The sequence below is a fragment of the Neolamprologus multifasciatus genome, chromosome 20 (genome assembly GCF_963576455.1).
Source record: "Neolamprologus multifasciatus chromosome 20, fNeoMul1.2, whole genome shotgun sequence".
Classification (NCBI taxonomy): Eukaryota; Metazoa; Chordata; class Actinopteri; order Cichliformes; family Cichlidae; genus Neolamprologus; species Neolamprologus multifasciatus.
The window spans coordinates 30,066,221-30,086,590 of NC_140458.1; the positions used below are offsets into that span (position 1 = coordinate 30,066,221).

At 41.8% G+C, this 20,370-nt stretch overlaps 1 protein-coding gene across 4 annotated transcripts in view; it reads right to left on the reverse strand.

The window, feature by feature from the left end:
• LOC146495226 (forkhead box protein J3-like) overlaps window positions 1-20,370 on the reverse strand; it is an 85,883-nt gene that overhangs the window by 8,455 nt on the left and 57,058 nt on the right. For 3 of the 4 annotated variants that reach the window (XM_085145277.1, XM_085145275.1, XM_085145276.1), the window contains 6 exons: window positions 18,466-18,567; window positions 13,747-14,019; window positions 12,890-13,018; window positions 7,818-11,426; window positions 404-865; window positions 181-289 (listed from right to left, as the gene is read on the reverse strand). In XM_085145277.1, the coding sequence (XP_085001403.1) occupies window positions 11,308-11,426; window positions 12,890-13,018; window positions 13,747-14,019; window positions 18,466-18,567 (623 nt within the window). In that variant the 3' untranslated portion in view covers window positions 181-289; window positions 404-865; window positions 7,818-11,307. The remainder of the gene's footprint in view (window positions 1-180; window positions 290-403; window positions 866-7,817; window positions 11,427-12,889; window positions 13,019-13,746; window positions 14,020-18,465; window positions 18,568-20,370) is intronic. The other variant, XM_085145278.1, reaches the window with a different exon arrangement.

Genomic DNA, 20,370 nt, shown 5'->3' on the forward strand with positions numbered 1-20,370 from the left:
AGATGCGCTCAGGAACAATTTTGATTGAAATGCTGGTTTGGGAGAATTTGTCGTCACCTTTTCTTTCCTATGTGACTTCATTCTTGGATGGTTCAGTGATGACTCAGTGCCCAACATCTATGTAACACTGCCATGGATTTAATCTTTGTGCTTAAGTACATGCGGTGGTGAGTTACTTACGAGTATTCGCCCATCCTCTTCAAGACAACAATCACCACTGCTATGATGACGGCCACTGCCAGCAGGGCGCCGACTACAATGCCCACAATCTGTCCAGAGCTCAGGGCCTCTGTTAGATGAGAGTTAGTGCATTTAGATCCATAGTTAATATATTTAAACAGCAATGGTTATTAAGTCTATGTTAGACTTATTAAGTGTCACCATTATATCTATTCAAACTGACCTCTCCTTTCTCCCACACTTTCCTCACCTTCTGGGTCCTCCTCAATGATCAGGTCAGTGGTTTCTGTCCCAACAGGGCCCACTCTCTCAGCAATGCCCTCTGTGTCAGCAGGGATCACTGTCCCAGTAGGGCCCATTGTCTCAGTGAGGTCGTCTGTTTGGGACTCACTGAGTACTTGCTCAGTGGACGATGTGGTCTCCTCAGACGTATATTCAGCGTATTGGGTAGGTGTATTGGGAGCTTCTGTTTCAGTGACTAGGGCTTCAGTTGTAGGCACAGGCACAGTCATATGGTCATTGAAAACGTGTGTTGTAATTTCGAATTGGACCACAGTTGGTTCAGATGGAGGATGACCGGTGACAACAGGGGTAGGATTAGCCCCTAGAGTAACACCAGTTGCGGCTTCTTCTTCTGTAATGACCACAGGTGAAAAGTGAAGTTCTGTAGGGTCTGTAATTGGATCTGGGGGGAGGAAATAAGAAATATAAGATCACAAACAGGCCAAACATTCAAGGCAGAAAGCTGTTTAACCCAAGCTTCCCAGGTCACAGGTTTCCATCTATCAAAATTTGTTTTTTCACTATCACAGAGTGCTTTCTCTATGGGTCATTTTTGGCTTTATCCCTGTGATATCGATGTCTCTGCTGATTTCTTTAATTTATCTCTGAAAATCTCCCAGTATTCAAAACTCATCAAATTATAATTTCTTTTGGGGTTTTTTTTTTATTTGGATCTTTTTCCAGTTAAGTTAAAAGTAAGTTCAAGTTTGAAAAAAAAGAAAGGATGTTTTTGGTGCAGCTGGGTAAAATGCACCCAGGTACTGGGGTTGTACTCCTAATGCAATTCCACCTGATCACGAACTTTTCAGTGATGAAAAACAACATGTTACAGATGTCGCTTTGAATACTGACAGATAAACATCTGGCTTTTGTTAACATTGAGTATTAGCTTGATGAACCCTAGCATTAAATATTCATCAAATTATAATTTCTTTTGGGGTTTTTTTTGTGTTTTTTTTTAATTTGGATCTTTTTCCAGTTAAGTTAAAAGTAAGTTCAAGTTTAAAAAACAAGAAAGGATGTTTTTGGTGCAGCTGGGTAAAATGCACCCAGGTACTGGGGTTGTACTGCTAATGCAATTCCACCTGATCACAAACTTTTCAGTGATGAAAAACGACATGTTACAGATGTCGCTTTGAATACTAACAGGTGATTTTAAAACCGTGATCGTGCACTTAAAAGAACCCTGACACATTTTTGAGACTGATATTGATATTTGATCATTTAAAAACTCCAGTCAATATTTCTTTCTTTGAGAAGACACACACAAAACATAAGCAGGTTTCCCTAACATTTATTATCTGCAGTTATTTAAGAGTGCTTACTTGGATAATATCACAATTCAGTTGAAAAATAATCTTGTTTTACATTTTCAGCAAGTTGAGTAAATTACTCGTTTACGCTCTGTCAGACTCTGCGTGGATCAGCTGGTTGTGCGCACCAAACATGGGGCGCAAAAGGGAAGTTGAAGCATGCCCTCTGATGGACAAACCGTGCAACATCAACACTCATGGTTGAAGGGTGTTTCTCATGTCACTTGCTTTCATTTACTGGCCGATTATAAATGCAAATACCGACATATCGGTATCTATGTCATAATACCGTCATCATTAACCTGTGCATTAGTACATATCCAACACTCAGCAAGATGATAGCTCAAGTAAAAGTGGACATTAAATGTTTTGTTTAAGCTCTGTTTTCTTTGTAACTTCAGAGCGCAGTTGATTGGCATGTTCATGCTGTGGAAGTTTGAAAGGCCATTCAACCAGATTCTTGTTTGACATAATTCAGCAATGTTTCAGTTCAATCGTCCTATCTGTGGGCTTTCACTTTATCATTGTTAGCTAAAAAAAGAAAAAAGAAAAACGGTCTAAGACAATGACGAACTTTATCGTTGCGAGTCAAAATGCGAAGTTTATAACAATACCAGTAAATAAATGGGCAATTGTTCTGCCTCTGTCTGTGGGGATGGGTGAAAATGTGAAAAATAAACAGCGTTAATGTTTAGACCCTTCCCTCACAACGTGATGTCATTACTTGACCTTTCCCCCTTCTCACACTCCTCGTCTGTCTCGTACAGGTTCTCCCATCATCAGCACTGTATCAGCATGCACACCCCACCCATTGACTTCATATAATCTGCATCCTCCCTCTGTTCCCCCTCCCCATCCCTCTGTCCTGTCTTCAGGGCCTCGTGTTTGCGAACTTGCATGCCACATGCTCTGACTTATTTCCTGTGGAGGGAGCCACTGCCGGACGTGTAAGCCGAGCGCAGGCAGGCTTGTTAACCATCAGACACTTAATCCGTGCAGTCACAGGAGGGTGGGGTCACAGGGAGAAAGCATGAAAGTTTCTTTGAAAAGGTAAAAAAAAAGAAGACGATATGCAGTTTAAAACATCTGAGTTCATTTGTATTACTGTTGTTGTATTTCTGTAGTTTCACATGTTTTCTTGACTGATGTTTAATATCTAAAACGCACTTTGTTAGAGCTCAGAAGACCATCTGTGTGTCATGGTAGGCTCTTATTTTGTCCTAACTGTAAAAAACATGTATTTAGCGTTTATTTTGCCTCTTTCATGAGGGTCTGGACCACGAGCCGGCCTGGGCTCAACATGATCATTTCCCACCAATAACCAGAGCTCCATCTCCCCACGTTCAACATCCTCCCAGCCACAAATGAAACTCTAGCCTGGACAGCACCATTTCAAAATTAAGGAGGTAGATTTCAGCGTGGCACCAAAATTACAGTCTGCGCCTAACTTTCCACTGACAAGCTGCTGGCCTGAAGTTGCGCCTTTTTCTTTGGGAAAAAAACCCGATTTAAAGCTATTCATCGCACAAAGCCTCCTTACTGCAGAGAGCAAAAATGAGCTTCTGTGCGAGTCTTCCAAACTTAGCTCCTGACATCATGCTCTCTCCGTCTCTGTTTTTGTCCAGTTCTTCTAAATACCTGAAATAATAGAGAATGCTTTACCCAGGGTAAAAATAACTCTTGAATGGCTGGGGTTAGTCTACCAACCGGTGCAGCACTGTGCTGCCTGGTGTGTTCATTAGCAACAGGCGGGGGTAAATATAACAAAACATTTGTTCCCACTGAGGAAGACTATTGAGAAGGGGGTTTACTAATGGCGACTCAGACTGTTTGTTTGGAACGTCTGTAAGCGATGATAAAATGGTCTGTGCTCCACTGAGCGTGGCTCTACGCTACGTGTAATCACTCCCTCATTCTCCACTACCAATTGTTTCATTATGTGTACAGTTCCCACAATTAGCTCTGAGTAGTATTTCCTCCCCACCGTGCTAGCCCTTCTGGGTTAATGCAGCTGCATTAGTGAGTAACACAGTGACTTTTAACGGCTTACATACACTCTCCCCTCCTCTCCTTTTAATCTACTTCTTCCCTATCGTCGTCTTCATAAACCAGACTCCCTGAGGATAGGTTTGTTGCTGATGAAACCGCTGAGAAGGCTGAATCATTGGAGAGAAAGAGAAGGGGGGAGAGAAAGGGAGGGGCGGGAGGGAAAGTAGCAAGGGTGGAGGGGGAGCTCTGAGGGAATGGCATGTTTCAAAAGTGAGACGCCAGGGAGCACCCCGTGTCCCGACTAGAGTGCTTGATTTCACTGTGAACATGGTGTGTCCGCTTACAGCAAGATGTATTTCGTGTGCAACACATAGGTGAGCTTGTGTTCATCCTCAGGGGACAAATGGACAGACTTAGAACAGTTTCTACAACTAGTTTTAGTCTGACTCTCAGTCAGTTAAACGATGACTGCAAAGTTGGATGCTTTGCTTTTTCTCGCGAGTTTCAGTTTTTGATTTAATTTTGACTTTTTTTCCTTTTTAATTTAGTTACGTTTCAGTTAGTTTCCAGAGCTGCTCTGGTTATTTCAGTTCAGTGTTTATCATTCTGAACACGTTTACTTTTAGTTTTGTTTTTATTACTTTCAGGGTCAGTTTTAGTCGGTTTTTATTGTTGTGTGGAGGGCATATTCCAGTGGCAGAGTTTCTGCAAATCATTATAGGTATTACTTTAAAACAGAACTTTTCGAAAGCAGTTGACTCACAGTCTTGTAAACATCCAAACCCTCGAAAAACACCTCCATCAGCCCCTCATCAGGCAAGATGTAATAACAAATTTGACCAAACTGACAAAGAGTAAAACTAAGGATATTTCTTCAATCTATATATAATTTAAATTTTAAGGTAAAAAAAATAACTCCAGTTAGTTTTCATTACATAACTAAACTTTTTTGGAAGCAGTTTTCTTTTCTTTTCAAACCTTCATCATTGCATCGGTTTTCATGTCAAGCATGCTTGAAACAACATCCAGCACCCCGAAAACCTTCATTCACCCAGTGAGGGTTAACATTTCGCCTGTGTTTGTGTGCATGTATGTGAACTTGTGTAAAAAAAAACAAAAAACAATTATTACTTAGTAAAACATAAGCTTACATTAATACATTAATAAATTTTTTGGTCCACCATGGTATTTTGTTCCCACAATTTCCCCTAAAAAACTGTAAGTGACGCAAAAAATAAAAAACAGGACAGGGAGGGCGAGGTGAAGAAAAGGGCTGAGTGAAAAGCTGTAAAGGAACTGGGCAAAATGAGGTAAGAAAGAAATGAGGGGGGGAAGTTCACTCCTTTCTGATATAAATTAAAGCGAAAAAACAAAAGAGCGATGGAGGGACACAATAATATACAGCCAGAGACAGCAAAGGTGGGAGTACAGGCTTCCATCCATTATTATCACAATGCTGTCACTGAAGCCCCCTGTATGCACGTGTGTGTGTGTGTGTGCGTGCACGTAAGTTGCTAATTCACAGTCCTGTGTGGGACAGAAAAGCTCAGTGCACGAGATGTGAGGGAGTGTGTTCATCTTCAAATCTCAGGAATGTTTTTCGTGATGTTTAGGGAGTAAAATGTGAGTGATACAGACCCCCTCCCCATCTCACCACACCAACATGAGATGTCACATGACGTACACTCCCCTGCTAAACTAGTGGGAGTCATCTCTAAAAACACGGGGCCGTGCCATGCAGTGCACGCTGGGGACTTTTTGAAGCAAGAGTGGAATATTCTCAGCCGGCCTTATCGCAGATGCAACACAATGTGCGTTGAATGTGTGTCCACATTCATTTTATAACCACTCGTGTTTTTCTCCTCCCACTCTAACTCAGATAAAAAAGACATGCAGCAGGTCCCATCTGGACTCTATCACCAGGGGCAGAAATTGGCACTACATCAAGTTGGCCTTTAATCTCGGCCATTACAGTTTCTCACTACATTGCCACAGCACAATGAACCGGAACAGGCGTGATGTTAAACGAAGGGAACACAAATAAACAAGTTACGGTGCATTATCATGCTGAACATCCAGGCGTTTATTTCCTTTTTCATGTTCTCCATGTCTCACAGAAGAAGTGCAAGGCTGGCATTTGTGCCTTTTTACTTGTTGAGGATATGCACATAAATCTTGGTGTTTTTTCTAATCTTTTTGGAGCTGCTACTGTCTCGGTTTCGTCAGGATAAGGGCTTGGTCTGGGATAAAACAGTCTCCACCTCCCCTTTCCTTAAAGAGATGAATCTTTCTCCTTAGGGAAATTTTTTAAATTTTATTTATTTTTACATTTTTTCTTCTCCTAATTAGATTCAGTTGGTGTGAGAAAGTCCTCGGACCTCGTGGTCTTTCTTTACGCGCGTGTGTCTCATACTTGGAACAGTAGCGCAACATTTGGGTCATTTCTTCAAGCGGGCTCGGACAAAGGGCATTAACCTCTTCCTTCGGCGGCCAGATGTGAATGGGATGTTACTGGCCAAGCAACTGCAGACAAAACTCATAAGAAGGCGACGAGGGGAGGGGCGGGGGGAGTAGCAGCGAGAGGGCGGTGGTGGATGATCGTACAGGATGGAGATGGGAGTTAGAAAGGCTCCATTTGTGAGGTATGAGTGGGGAATGACTGATTTCCTTTGTTTTCTTAACAAGAACAGGGAAGACTTTCTGAAAACTTCAGCAGTTTCTTCCTCAGTTAAAAAAAAAGAAGAAGAAGCAAACCCCGCCATAAAACGGGACAGACTCACAGACCAGGAAAAGCTTGTCGTGTAACAATAGACCCATCGTTCTTTGTGCATCCTGTGTTCCCCCAAATCTGAGGGTTACACTCATGAACCTGGAAGCGAGAGAGCTTGAGAAAGCTGAAGGGCTGTTAAGAGATGGTGGAGGTTGGGGGTGGAGAAGGAAGGGGTTATTTTAAGTGGTAAAGTTTGCAGCCCCACCAAAGATGGGTAAATGCCAAGGGCTGGTGTGCTGCACATGCTAACAACACACGGGTAAAAGAGGGTGGGGCAGCTCTCAAAGTTCATCACGTCTCTTGCTCCTCTCTCATCCATATGACCCTCTTAAATATAGAGCCTCCCACTATTAATACACCCATAGACACAAAACGGCCCTGCCCTGCCCTGCACTTTCCTCGGGCTTCAGCCACAACTACTGGCTGGTCAAGGCAAAAGAAGAAAGCAAGGCAAAGAAAGACAGAAAGTTAAACGATACACGCTGTGAGAACGACTGGAGACAAAGCACAGATGAAGGGGGGAGAAACAAAAACAGAGGGAAAAAGGAGAAAGCAAAATCAAGTGCAGCGAGAGAGAAATAGGAGAATCAGGAGTAAAACGAGAGGAAGCACAGGATAGGCTTTCGGATAAATATGTACGGTGTATGTTACAGTTTACAGCCCCCCCCCCTGCACATGACCACAGTTTTTGGGATGCTTCCAAAGGATATTGCTTTCTTCTCTTTTGGTTGTGCCAAGAAAACTACAGACACGAGGCACCACAGCTTCTTGCTATTACATCATATATTTTTTCCCCCCATGCTTGCAAAAAAAAAAGAAAAAGAAAGAGAGACAACAGTGACAGCGAGGGAAAAATACAGCAAAGCAGGATGAGGTAATTTGTTAAAATGAACACGGAGCATTCATATGAGCTGATCCCTCTTTGTTAAATTAACACCTTCGCTTTTCCAATCACTGATCTTTGGCCAAGTTTGGTGGATTAACCACAGATGCTTGAAGAAATATTCTTAGATATTACACAAAAAAAGATTTAAAACGTGAGTACGTGTTTAACACTTGTGTATTTGCGTGTAAACAAACAATCGCATTAACTTATTAATGAATACAAATGAAACTTGGATCATTTCCCCCCCATTTGAATCCAGCCTGCAAAGTGTTATTGTTCAATCGGCAGGGATTAAAGCAGACAAAGAGAAGTGTGGTGAGGGCACATGGAGGCAGAGGGAGAGAGAGAGGACACAGTGTGCTAACAGTAGGATGGTGATAGCTGAGAGTTCACTTACTTGCACTTGTGAAGGCGCACAAAAGGCCAACAAGGGCCGACAGGAGCAGCAGCTGAACTTTCATTGTGTCAAAAAGAACTCTTCTCCGCTCTTCTCGCCAGTCAAAACCCACAGAGACGTCCCCAGGGGCACAACACCGGAGACGTAACACACAACAGACACACACCAACCGGCGTCTACGGTAGTAAAATGTTGAGGGACCCAAAAAAGGTCAAGAATGAAAATAAAGTCTTTGGCCGGAGGAAGTTTGGGAAAGCGGTGGGCTGAGATCCTTTCAACTTGTGGAGGTGAATGTGAACAGACTCGGGCTGGTCGCCGTGGAGGAAGAGAAAGAAAGAGTGGTGGAGGGATGCAGACAGGACAAGAGAAAGAGAGGAGAGATCTGGCCACTTTGGGTGAGTGCAGAGTAGAGAGAGAGAGAGAGAGAGAGGGAGGAATGGCACACGGCAGGAAGGAGAGAGAAAAGAGGGTGCATGTGAGTGGCTGAGAGTGGAGGAGGGGTGCTGGTACTGGTTGTGGTGGCGGTGGGCTGGGCGAGCTGAGGAGCAAGGGGCAGGTTGGATTGGGAGGAGGGCGTCTGGATAGGGGCAGTAAGGTGGTTTGAGCCCTCATGGCCCAGCCCCATGTAAACCTCCTCTTGGTCCACAGCCAGCAGTACTCCTGTTTGCAAACCCTGCAATATTAGCAGCATGCACACACTCACACATGCACTAGGTGATACAGATAAATACACACTTGACTTATTTATCTAGACAAGACAGGCACACTAAACTGCAACCGGCTGTCTTTTACAATTAGAAAGCTAAAGCAACAAACTTTCCACATGAATGAATGGAAGAGATGTAAACAGAGGTTTGGGTTGTTTCAAATAATCCTTAATCACAGGAGTTAGGAGCCAAATCTTTGGATTGACTAGATACTACCTGTCAAATATTTAACAGGATTTAAATAAATATGAGCAAACACCTGGAATTCATTTGTGCTGATCTTCTAAAACATCAGTTTGGCTCTATTTATAAAGAAAGTGGCAGCGTACATGGGTGGCTGATAGACACCGGGAGGAAAGAGCGCTTTCTGGACCGCTTTCCAATGAAAAGAGGCCCTAAATACAGTTAGGACACTGTGTGACGGTGTGTCGCAGGCAAGCATGGGTGGTCTGCCTAGTTTACATGCAGAGGAGGGCAAACAAACGGTCGCCTGGCGCTAGGCTGACACCTGTTGGACAACAAGCCGCGAGGGCCAAATCAGCACAAATAGGCTCAAACTAAAAACTCAGAAGCCAATCTCAACTGTCACATCTTCCTGCACAGCACAGCAACATGCACATAGCATTATTTCAAGATTTCAAACATGCAAACAGCTGATAAAATAACGGTAGCAGATGCAAGGTTATTGCAGTAAAAATGGTCAATGACATTTTAATAAACACTGAAACAGATTTGAACCGCTGAACCGCCGTACATACACAGGTTACTTATGACACACAAAAATGCCAACGTTTTTTTTTTCCTTCTTTAAATCACCTATTTACATTATACTCAAGCTATGTACATAACGTTTCTCCTGGAAGAGAAATAACAAAATACCCATCTCCATTTGCCATTTCCTTTTTTTTTTCAGTCTGCATTTTTCCAGGGCAAACAGAGAAGTGACATACTGTTATTTACAAGGACAATTACACGCAGACATACAAGATATATATATATATATATATATATATATATATATATATATATATATATATATATATATATATATATATATATATATATATATATATATATATATATATATATATATATGCTGGTCACGGTAATACAGCATTTTATGGCAATAATAAAGAGTATTTATCTTGTTTTTTGTTTTTTTTTAAACGTTACCTTGTTTAGACCACCTGAACAATCACTGAGATCTTCCAAAAGAGGAAAAAAAAGAAAAAAAAAAGCACTTTAAGGTCTAATATTTCACCGTGGAAAATAGGAGACCTTACAGTGTGAATACAATGAAATTCACTTGTTTCCCATGTATGTTTTCTTTCTTTTCTTTTTTTTTTTTCAGCCATATAAAGCTAAAGGAAACTGGAGAGGACTATACACACACCTGTACATACACAAAATTAACATTAACAACAAAAGCAAAACAAAACAAATGACGTTGAGCATCTTGTTTGATCTTTACTTAGACAAAGCGTTAAAATGTTCCCGGTTATCATTTATTTTCGACTAGATGCTATCAAACTTGTTGCTGTGCAAAAAACTGCTCGCCTTTTCCCAAATGAGGCATGTTAGAAATCAAGACTGAGCTGACCCGCAGGGTCATAAATGATGTGCGCTTTTGCCAACCCTTCAGTTTTATCTCTGAAAACTATATAAGTTAATGCTGAGTCACGCGACGGTCTGATTTTCTTTTTGTTCAGTGACGTTTATTGGCTCTACTAAAAGGCTCATTCTGTTACTCAGCTTATTACAACTGACAAATGAAGACTTTTATCCATTTGACCAGAGTCCTGGGCGACGCTAACATTTAGCCAACAGGATTTGAACACTGACAGCACTACACAACACACAGTTAACCTCACATTTAGGAGATGTAAAGGGCAGAGGTGCGAAGACATATGTGGACATAACACCCTGAGAACATGACACACTAACCTGCTGTTGAAAGCGCATACTGATGACAATTTTGCGATAAAATAGGCAGAAGAAGTTTACAGCTAGTGTCCTGTATGACAGAAAAAAGATAGAGGAGGAACAATTTGTGATAGATGGATAGAAGCAAAAAATACCTGTTTTAACCAGCAGGTGGTGCCCCGACTCATGATTTAGGTTGAAACGTCCTTAATTTTGTCCCCAAACTATTATCCTTCTCACCACATATGTAAAGTAACATCGAGCAATGCTACAGTGAAGAAAGGATGAAATGTCTGGATTTGCTCAGTGTGTGCAAAAAATAAGACAAATTTGATGGTTTTTTTAAGACAGTTTGGGGAGAGGACATCTTTTTTGTTCATTCCAGTCACAGGCTGGGAAACGTTGTAGATCACGGGACACGAGCTGCAGCGGGATGCACATTTAAGAGAAAGAAAGCAATTCAAAGAAGAACTGACAACACTTTGGCGACTTGCAACCCTGTTGGCACAACGGGGACACAACGAGAGACAATTTGGAGAGATTCGGAGCGTTGTCGCTTTGGACGAAACGTGTTTACGTCTTGGCTTCGTTCGACACAGTCTCAGTCTGTCCCATCTCCATTTTTCCATGATTGTCTTTAGATTTAATAGACCACTTTTATCAGAAAAAAAAGGCCAGCGTGTTTGGAAAAATCACTTCCCATCTTGTTTTCTGTTAGATTGTCTTCTGTTTTGTCACACAGGCGAAAGGAGCGGGTCAGTCAGTTTCGTACCTTATGTCACTATCATCACACTTTGCCTGCATCTCCTTATTAATTTCAAGTCTTTTCCTTCGTCGCTCCCTTTGACTGACGGCTCGGTCTAGACGATGGAGTCCCAGTCAAAATCATCCTGGATGTCGTCGGCAGCGAGCATGCGCCTCACCTGAAAGTGTCCCGGAGGCAGCGTGTGTTGTTGCTGGCTCAGCTGGCTGTGATGACCTGGATGTATAAGAAGATGATAATTACATCTGAATTATTTCTTTTTAAAATATGTGAGCAGGACAAAGAACAGCTGAAACTAAAAGTGTCTAAAACACAGCTAAAATATTGGAAAAACCAGAAAAAGAAAACAGAGAAATATACTGTCAGCACATTACACCACGTATAAGTTGTCATCTACATAAAGTGCCCTAAATAACAGGTGATCATGACATGGTGACTCATATTAGTGAGTCACTGCAATGATTTTAATGGTTACTTTGAAACTAAAATGCATATTGGATACTATAAAAACGCTCAGTGTATCTTAAGAAAATTATAAAATTAATGTATCAGAGAGGTGTTAATGCAACTTTATGACGAGATACTTCAGTATGTGGCAACATTGTGCTGCATTAAGTGCCTTCACAACAATATTCTGAGCTACAAACGGATCATTTTCTGGGGAATTAAAGAAAATTTATACCAGTTTTTCTACTGGTTCACTTCATTAGGTATATCTATTAATACTCGGTTAGACCACCTTCTGCCTTCGGAGCTGGCTTAATTCTTTATGGCATAGACTCAACAAGGTGCTGGAAACATTCCTCATAGATTCTGGTCCAAAGTGACAAGACAGCATCATACAATTGCTTCAAATCCTGCAGCTGCACATCTGTTTAAGTACAGTGAGCTCATGGTCACATTCAAGAAATCAGTTAGGAAGACTATGGTGATAAAATGATGCTCACTTGTTGCTAAGATTCACAAAGTATGCCAATAAAATATCCTGAACACTAATGCACTCCATCACCACCAGCCCCTACCACTGATACAAGGCAGGATGGATCGATTTTGACCATCCAACTGTTCCAAAAAAAAACCTCATTGCAGGACGTATAGGAGTGGGAACTGCTGTGGTCATCTCTTGCTGTGCCCCCAGAGATACAAAACTTAGTTGTACCAAGTGGTTATTTAAGTTACTGTTGCCTTCCTGTCAGCTTGAAGCAGTCGGACCATTCTCCTCTGACCTCTGGTATGACCAAGGGATAGACAGAGCTCACTGGATACTTTTTTCTTTTTCAGACCATCCTCTGTAAACTCTCAAGATGGTTTCATGGGAACATCCCAAAAGATCAGGAGATCCTCATCGACAACCACGCCACATCCAAAGTCACCTAAATCACCGTTCTCCTCCATTTCTGGTGCTCAGTTTAAACTTCAGCAGGTTGTGTTGAGTTGCTGATCTGTGATTGGCTGATTTTTAATTCTATCTCCTAACTTTATGAAGAGAAATACAACATTTAACTTTAGTTCAAGCTTCCCTATTTAATCAATCAGAAGTGTGTTATCCAGTTTAAAGTGTGCTATTGCCAAAAATCTCTATCTCTCTCTTGCTCACACACACACACAAACACACACACACAAACTGCCTCTGTGTAAGCCTGTATATACACCATGTATTTCTCCAGGCTCCTCCTGACCTGTTAAGAGAGCGATGGGAGAGTCACCTGTCATGGTGGGAGCAGTGTTGCTCATGGGAGGCATGTGAGGATATCCTGGTGGGCCCATCAGAGAAGAAAGGTTTTGTCTCGAGTCCATGTACATGTTCCCTGTGGGAGAATAGACAAAAGGGCAATGACTAACTGTCAGATTAGTATCCCGGCTTTCACACCACTCGTCTTTGCAGAACACAAGCTGTTATCATGGGCGCACACAATTTTATTGTCGTTTTATGCTAAGCCAGAGAAATCCAATAGATTCTGCTGCCACTCAGTGGATTTCCCTCTGGTGAAATATTCCCCCATCTTCATATCTTTACTTCAGTTGCCATTAAACCGACAGACTCCATAATTTCACTGTAAATAGACAACGAGCCAACGATGACACAGCGAGCGGAGAGACTGGCAGTCAGCTGAGCTCCTGCCTCCATCCCGTCGACTAACAGCAGGAACCATTATTTTGCTAATGGAGAGTTTTTTGGGGTTCCATATGTTATTTTAAGTTAACATACTTTTTTCACGCTTTTTTTTTCTTCTGACACATGAGTGGAGTCATCAGATAAAAATAAATAACAGCATTTTATTTTAATGTTTGTTTGTTTTTTAACAGGATACTGCGGCGTTAATAATTAAATACTCACTATTAATATTAAAGAACAGCAGTCCAGAGTACGATGCTGCCATGTGTGCATGTGTGTAAAGCCCTGTGCACATATAAAGCAGCTGACTTTCCAGGTCTAAGCTGGTTACTAGCAGAAATCTCAGCCTCTGGTCCCAGATGCAATGATCTAATATACTGCTATCCTTATAGTACAGGATCCTTGGCCCGGCAGACTGACCTGTGCTGATGTGTTGATTATGTGGGTTGTGTTGCCCATGCTGATTGTGATGGCTGGGCTTTGGATGCATGGCCCCGTGCGGCTGAGCCGGGTGTTGAGGAGCGGACGGCGGCGCTGGATGTTGGACCTGAGGTTGTGGGTGGGTGGCGCCCTGAGGGGGGATGACCCCCGTCGCCATGAAGAATTGGTTAATGGAGGAACACAGGTCAGCCATCTGGGCAGCATCAAGAGACCAGTTGCTGAGCTCCGCCTGTCGCATGCTCTCCTTCAGACCTGACAGAGAGAAGAAGCAAAGTGCTGTGACTGCCACGCACCACAGCTTTTACTGCTTCAAGATGTGACATTGTTTCATGTACTTTATTTTATTGTTTTGATTTGTTTTTTTACAGGTAAATTAATGCACGAGTTACTGAGCTGTTAATTTGCATTTGTTCAGCTTGTTCTGCCAGACAGGAAAAAAAACAAACAAACAAAAAACAGAAAAAGAAGCGATATAAGAGAAAACCTATTATTAAATTAAACCAATATGCTAAATATAAAGGATGCAAGGCCAGCACTGGTTTCTGTGATTTTGTTTTTAAAAACACGGTAAAAATGAGTCTCTCATTTCTGTGGGTACAAAAATTTCACTTCCTTCACTACTTTACTGAAAAAGCAGACCAAACGTTGCTGTTCTCTAATAGATGCTTTCTTCTTAGCAGCACTGCCAAGAAATACCCGACATCCTCTAAGTGGGTGGTGATTGACTAATGAATAATTTTAAACATCAGGCATGCATCAGTGCTTATCAAATTGAGTAAATTGTATTTTTTTGTGATGTAGTGTAATTCCCTCAGTGTTTTATCTAATAAATTAGGAATATGTTTATAGAATGAACAGACAGGCTCAATTGTAGTCGCGCCTGCAGGGAAAAAAAAAAAAAAAAAAAAAAAATCACAGCATGCGTTTTCAAATTTTGCATGAATAAAAAAAAAAGTCACCTGTTGCATACTGGTGGTGGTCAGAGAGCCTGGTGGTACCAGTGTCCCTAACCCTCTGTAAGTGCGCCCCAGCGCAGCTGTGGCTACAATGTAGCTTGCCATCACCAGTGTGTGTGTATGTGAATGGGTGGATGACTGAATGTAGTGTAAAGTGTTTTGGGGTCCATAGGGACTGAGTAAAGCGCTATACAAATACAGGCCATTTACCATATACACCACTGACAGGGGAGGTTATACTCATGCTTTCTTCATCATCACTAACCCACTGTTAGTGGGTGGGAGATATCGGGGAGCAAGTGAACATTTTGTCCTCAAAGTTGATGTGTTAGAAGGAAAAATGGGCACATGTAAGAATTTGAGTGAGTTTGACATGCGTCAGATCTTCTCCAACACTGCAGCTCTTGTGGAGTGTTCCTGGTCTGCAGTGGTCAGTATCTATCAAAGGGGTCCAGCGACAGGGTGATTGGTGGCCAAAGCTCACTGATGCATGTGGGTAGTGAAGGTCCTAAAGTTAGACCCGATCAGTGTATACCAGCTATGATACTGTTCCCCTTAAGCCTTAAAAGCTTTAGAAGTACATTTTTACAACTGTGTCAGAAGCCTTTGATTTATTCACCAAATACATTATTTAATATTTATGTGGACTAAAACATTGATAAATAAATACATGTGGATGCTTATGGGAGGATATTAATGGGTCTATGATTTAAAGGTGTAGACACCACTCAGTCACTGCTGGGAAAAAATACAAATGTATTTTTAATAGTTTCATCAGCTGACTTAACTGCCTACAAAATGTCAATTCTTTAATAATTCTTGCATCAGTATCTCAGACATCCTTGTAGCTTCATCATTTAAAGCAATCGAGTTTCATCACTGTAGATTGTGACATTTTTAATTCCAAAAATAGGAAATTTGGTATTTGCAGGATCGTAACAGTTTTTTTTAAAAAAAAATAAAATGTAAATTCTTGACCACAAAATAAGTTACAAGTTTTCTTTAGACTCGCTAATTATATTGAGCAAAATGTACAGGGTGGGCCATTTATATGGATACACCGTAATAACATGGGAATGGTTGGTGATATTAAAGTCCTGTTTGTGGCACATTAGTATATGTGAGGGGGCAAACTCCTCAAGATGGGTGGTGACCATGGTGGCCATTTAGAAGTCGGCCATCTTGGATACAACTTTTGTTTTTTCAATAGGAAGAGGGCCATGTGACACATATTGGTAATGTCACAAGAAAAACAATGGTGTGCTTGGTTTCAACGTAACTTTATTCTTTCATGAGTTATTTACAAGTTTCTCTTTGTTCACAGCCATTGACATGTTGAAGAGGTTAACACGTGAGGAGCGGATCGAAATTGTGTTGATATCTGGTGAACGCAGTAACCGGGTCATTGCAGCAGATTTCAATGCAAGACACCCAACGAGACCACCCATCCCCCATGCTACAGTTAGCAAACTGCTTGCTAAGTTTCGTGAAACGGGTTCAGTGTTGGATTTGCCAAAATGTGGATGCAAGAAAACTGTCACTAATGAAGAAACATCAGTGGCTGTCCTAGCTTCATTCAGCAAGAGCCCACAGCGTAGCACTCGCCGCATGTCACTGGAGAGTGGCATTAGTCGAACATCCCTTCGGCGGATATTAGTTACTCACAAATGGCACCCTTACAAACTCCAGCTACTGCAGCATCTCAACGAGGATGACCCAGATCGGCGCACAGAATTTGCAGAATGGGCAAAGCAAAAATTGGAACAGGACCCTCAGTGCACGCAGAAGATTTTGTTCAGTGATGAGGCAAACTTTTATGTGAATGGTGAAGTTAACAAACAAAACCACCGCAATTGGTCTGACACTAACCCACATTGGATGGATCCCTCCAAGACGGTTGGAACAACAAAAGTGATAGTTTGTGTGGTATATGGGGTACAACGATAGTGGGTCCATTCTTCATCAATGGAAACCTCAAGGCCACTGGATATTTGAAATTGCTACATGATGATGTGTTTCTCTCTTTATGCACTGAAGCTGGCACGTTCCCTGAGTTTTTCCAGCAAGATGGTGCACCACCACATTATGGGTGCCAGGTCCAAGCATTCCTAAATGAACAGTTTCCTGGAAAGTGGATTGGTCGTCGTGGGCCAGTTGAATGGCCCCCAAGGTCTCCCGATCTGACCCCTTTAGACTTTTATCTTTGGGTCATCTGAAGGCAATTGTCTATGGTGTGAAGATACAAGATGTGCAGCACCTGAAACTACGGATACTGGATGCCTGTGCTGGCATTTCTCCTGCGGTGTTGCTATCAGTGTGTGAAGAGTGGGAGAAAAGGGTTGCATTGACAATCCAACACAATGGGCAGCACATTGAACACATTTTATAACTGGTCAGAAACTTATAAATAACTCATGAAAGAATAAAGTTACGTTGAAACCAAGCACACCATTGTTTTTCTTGTGACATTACCAATAAGTTTGATGTGTCACATGGCCCTCTTCCTATTGAAAAAACAAAAGTTGTATCCAAGATGGCCGACTTCTAAATGGCCACCATGGTCACCACCTATCTTGAGGAGTTTGCCCCCTCACATATACTAATGTGCCGCAAACAGGACTTTAATATCACCAACCATTCCCATGTTATTACGGTGTATCCATATAAGTGGCCCACCCTGTATTTTTCCCTTCTAAATATATCATTTGCAGCATCTAAATTTGTAGTTAACATATCATTTTTGTGATATTTCTCCTTAAAATGTGTCACTCTACATGCTAAACATTACAGCAAAAAAACATGCCCTCCTTCATGACTTTTCCCAGACAACTTCTGCAGAACTTTTTCTTACCAGCGTCAGCAAATCACGAGTTGAATAAGAAATAAATTATTTATCACCCATCACCGTGAGGACACATCCAGCACAAGAATCTCACTATGGTTTACTGTCACCATAAGTTTCCAAACCTTGAAACTACAAACTGTCTTTTGTTCTGACGGGATGCCTGTTCACATTTAAAACAACGTAGAAGACGCTGAACTGAAATCACCTCCTCTGGTATTTACTGCTTCCAAAATAAGACGAGCTCAAGCTTCCATTTATCAAACGTGGAGACGAATATTTTGCCCAAAAACACATTTGTATGGCTCGTATGTGGCGCCGACAGAGACAAGAGGCTCCGTCCCTGCTGTTTGGAGATGAGCCAGAGAGAGTAGAGGATGGCATTACGGCGGTGTGAGAGAGGTCAAGCGTTGCAGAAGTAGAGCGAGAGAGAGAGACAGCAGCGGCCTGTGAGCTACAGGACCAGCCGTCGTCATCAATCGTGTGTGGATGTTGCCGGCTTTGTGCGCTGACCGTGATAAGAGGCTGTTACTGAGCCGGGGCCTAATTGGATTATTCACATCATACAATTGGGAGGGAGCGAGACAGCTTGTGTGTGTCTGTGTGTGTGTGTGTGTGTGTGTACGTGTGTGAGAGAGAATAAGAGTGGGAACCTCTCAGATGCAGGATAATGACTTTTATTAGGGCAGTACTATTACCACACTGGATATTATAATACTGAGCCTCAAGGGCGAGCGCATATGAAAGCACAGAGAGGAATCACAATGGTTTAATCAAAGCAGCTGATCGACATGATACGCATTTTATCAATTTTCCCCGTGTTTAGGCGGGCCGCGGTAGACAGCTTTATCAGTGTTCATTTCATTTGTCCACACTGATGGCAGTTGTGTGTTTCGGTACCTTGGAATGGGGAGAGGTCTACGTCAGCCCAGTTGTAGCTGGTAGCGATGCGGCAGCTCTCCTTCAGCCAGTCCAGGTTGGGGTACCAGTCTGATGACATGACTGACACACACACACACACACACACACACACACACACACACACACACACACACACACACACAGACAAACATCTCTTTAAAGAAACATTTTTCCAAATGTTGCAAAAGACAACCTGGAAAAAACAAAGGATTTTCCCACTAAGCAACGAGGGTAAGAATCGAAATAATGTCCCATATTAACGTCATTTAACATGCATGTCTTTTTTAGCTTTTCTGAACTGACTTTGCAAGGTGGCAGTGTTTATTTGCTCTTGTTCTAAAACACTATTCTTACCCTGGAGCATCACATTGTAAAATAAAAAAGGAATCAAATTCAGAATTAAAACATCTAATAGAGAAAATATGCATTTTTTTTCAAAATAAACCAAATACGGTGTCTTTAAATTGCGTGTTTCAAAAGATTTCTCCCCGAAAAAAATCCCAGATATAAAACAGCATTGGTTATCTGCAGTGATACTGAAGAACACAACACTGTTAGATGATCCCAAACTGGTAAAACTAATTCACTTTAAAAAGATCTGTCTGTTCTGCAAACCGCCACAAGGTGGCATGAGTTTACACACAAAAAGAAAGAAAAAAAATCCAGTCATAGCTTTGCTTGTGAGGCAAAAGAAAGAAGATTCTTTTCAGCGCCTTCACCACCACAACCCAAACAACAATACATTCTCAGGCCGTGGATCAAAGACAGAGAGGTTGCTTTCATTCATCCTCAGCTTGGTTGTGGGGAATACTAACCTAGATAAATAATGTCTAAATAGGCTTTTCTACTGGCCTGAGAGCTCTCTTGCAGACACACGAAGAGAAAAAACACACACAAAGACTGGGAATATGAGTAGGAAAAGCCTCGTGAAGATTTGGAGAAGCCTGTTTGTATCAGCTCAGCCTCATAAAAATCAAACACTCTGGGACCTTAAAGAGGAAAGAATACAATACAAATCCAATGCCCGCGTACACAGACGTACCATTCTGATGTGTTAGGTGAACTGCAGTTACACCAATGTGGCCTTGGAAATTGCAATGTTGAATCAGTGTTTTGGTGCATCTATATATGTGAAGCTATACTTTGAGCTTTGTATGGTCTTTTCAGGAGAATTAGAAAAGAAGAGAAACTGGAGAAATAGCATTGGGGCTTTCAAAGTGAAAGTCTCGGTAATAGGAGGTCTTCTCTTCTACAGCGGCATCGGAATGAAAAGAACACCGGACAATATTTTCATAATTTTGTCATTTCAACCCTGAAGGTGGTCTCCCCCACTGCTAATCACAGTCACGCCAGATAAAAAGAAACATATTTTGATTTTATTTTTCTTTTACTGTTGCACATGTTTTAAATTTTAAACCCATTTTCAAATGATAAGCAAACAACTTTGTTATTTCTTTAACTGCCTGTTTCCCCATGTCTAAAAGCATCAAGCCATCCATTTCTTTCTTAACTGTTTATCTAATTTTGGGTTGAAGGGGCGCTGGAGCTAATCCCCAGCTGTTAAGACACAGAGTACACCCTGCACACAGAGACATACAATCGTACCTACAGCCACTTTAAAATCACCAGCTAACCTGACAAGCATATCTCTGGATGTAGGTGAAAGCCGAGGGCACGAGGGCAGCAGGGGGGAACTTTCTTGCTGCGAGGACGCTGAGATTACTGGTTTTCTGTTTCTTGGAAAACATAATGTGAACAGTAATAGTGAGGAAGGTTTGCTTTTGGTGTAACATAACCACTTGTTCGCCAGGCCAGAAGAATTTCGCTTATACTCAATGCCAGCATAGCTCACTTGGTTGAGCAGGACCTCATGCCGAAAGGCCG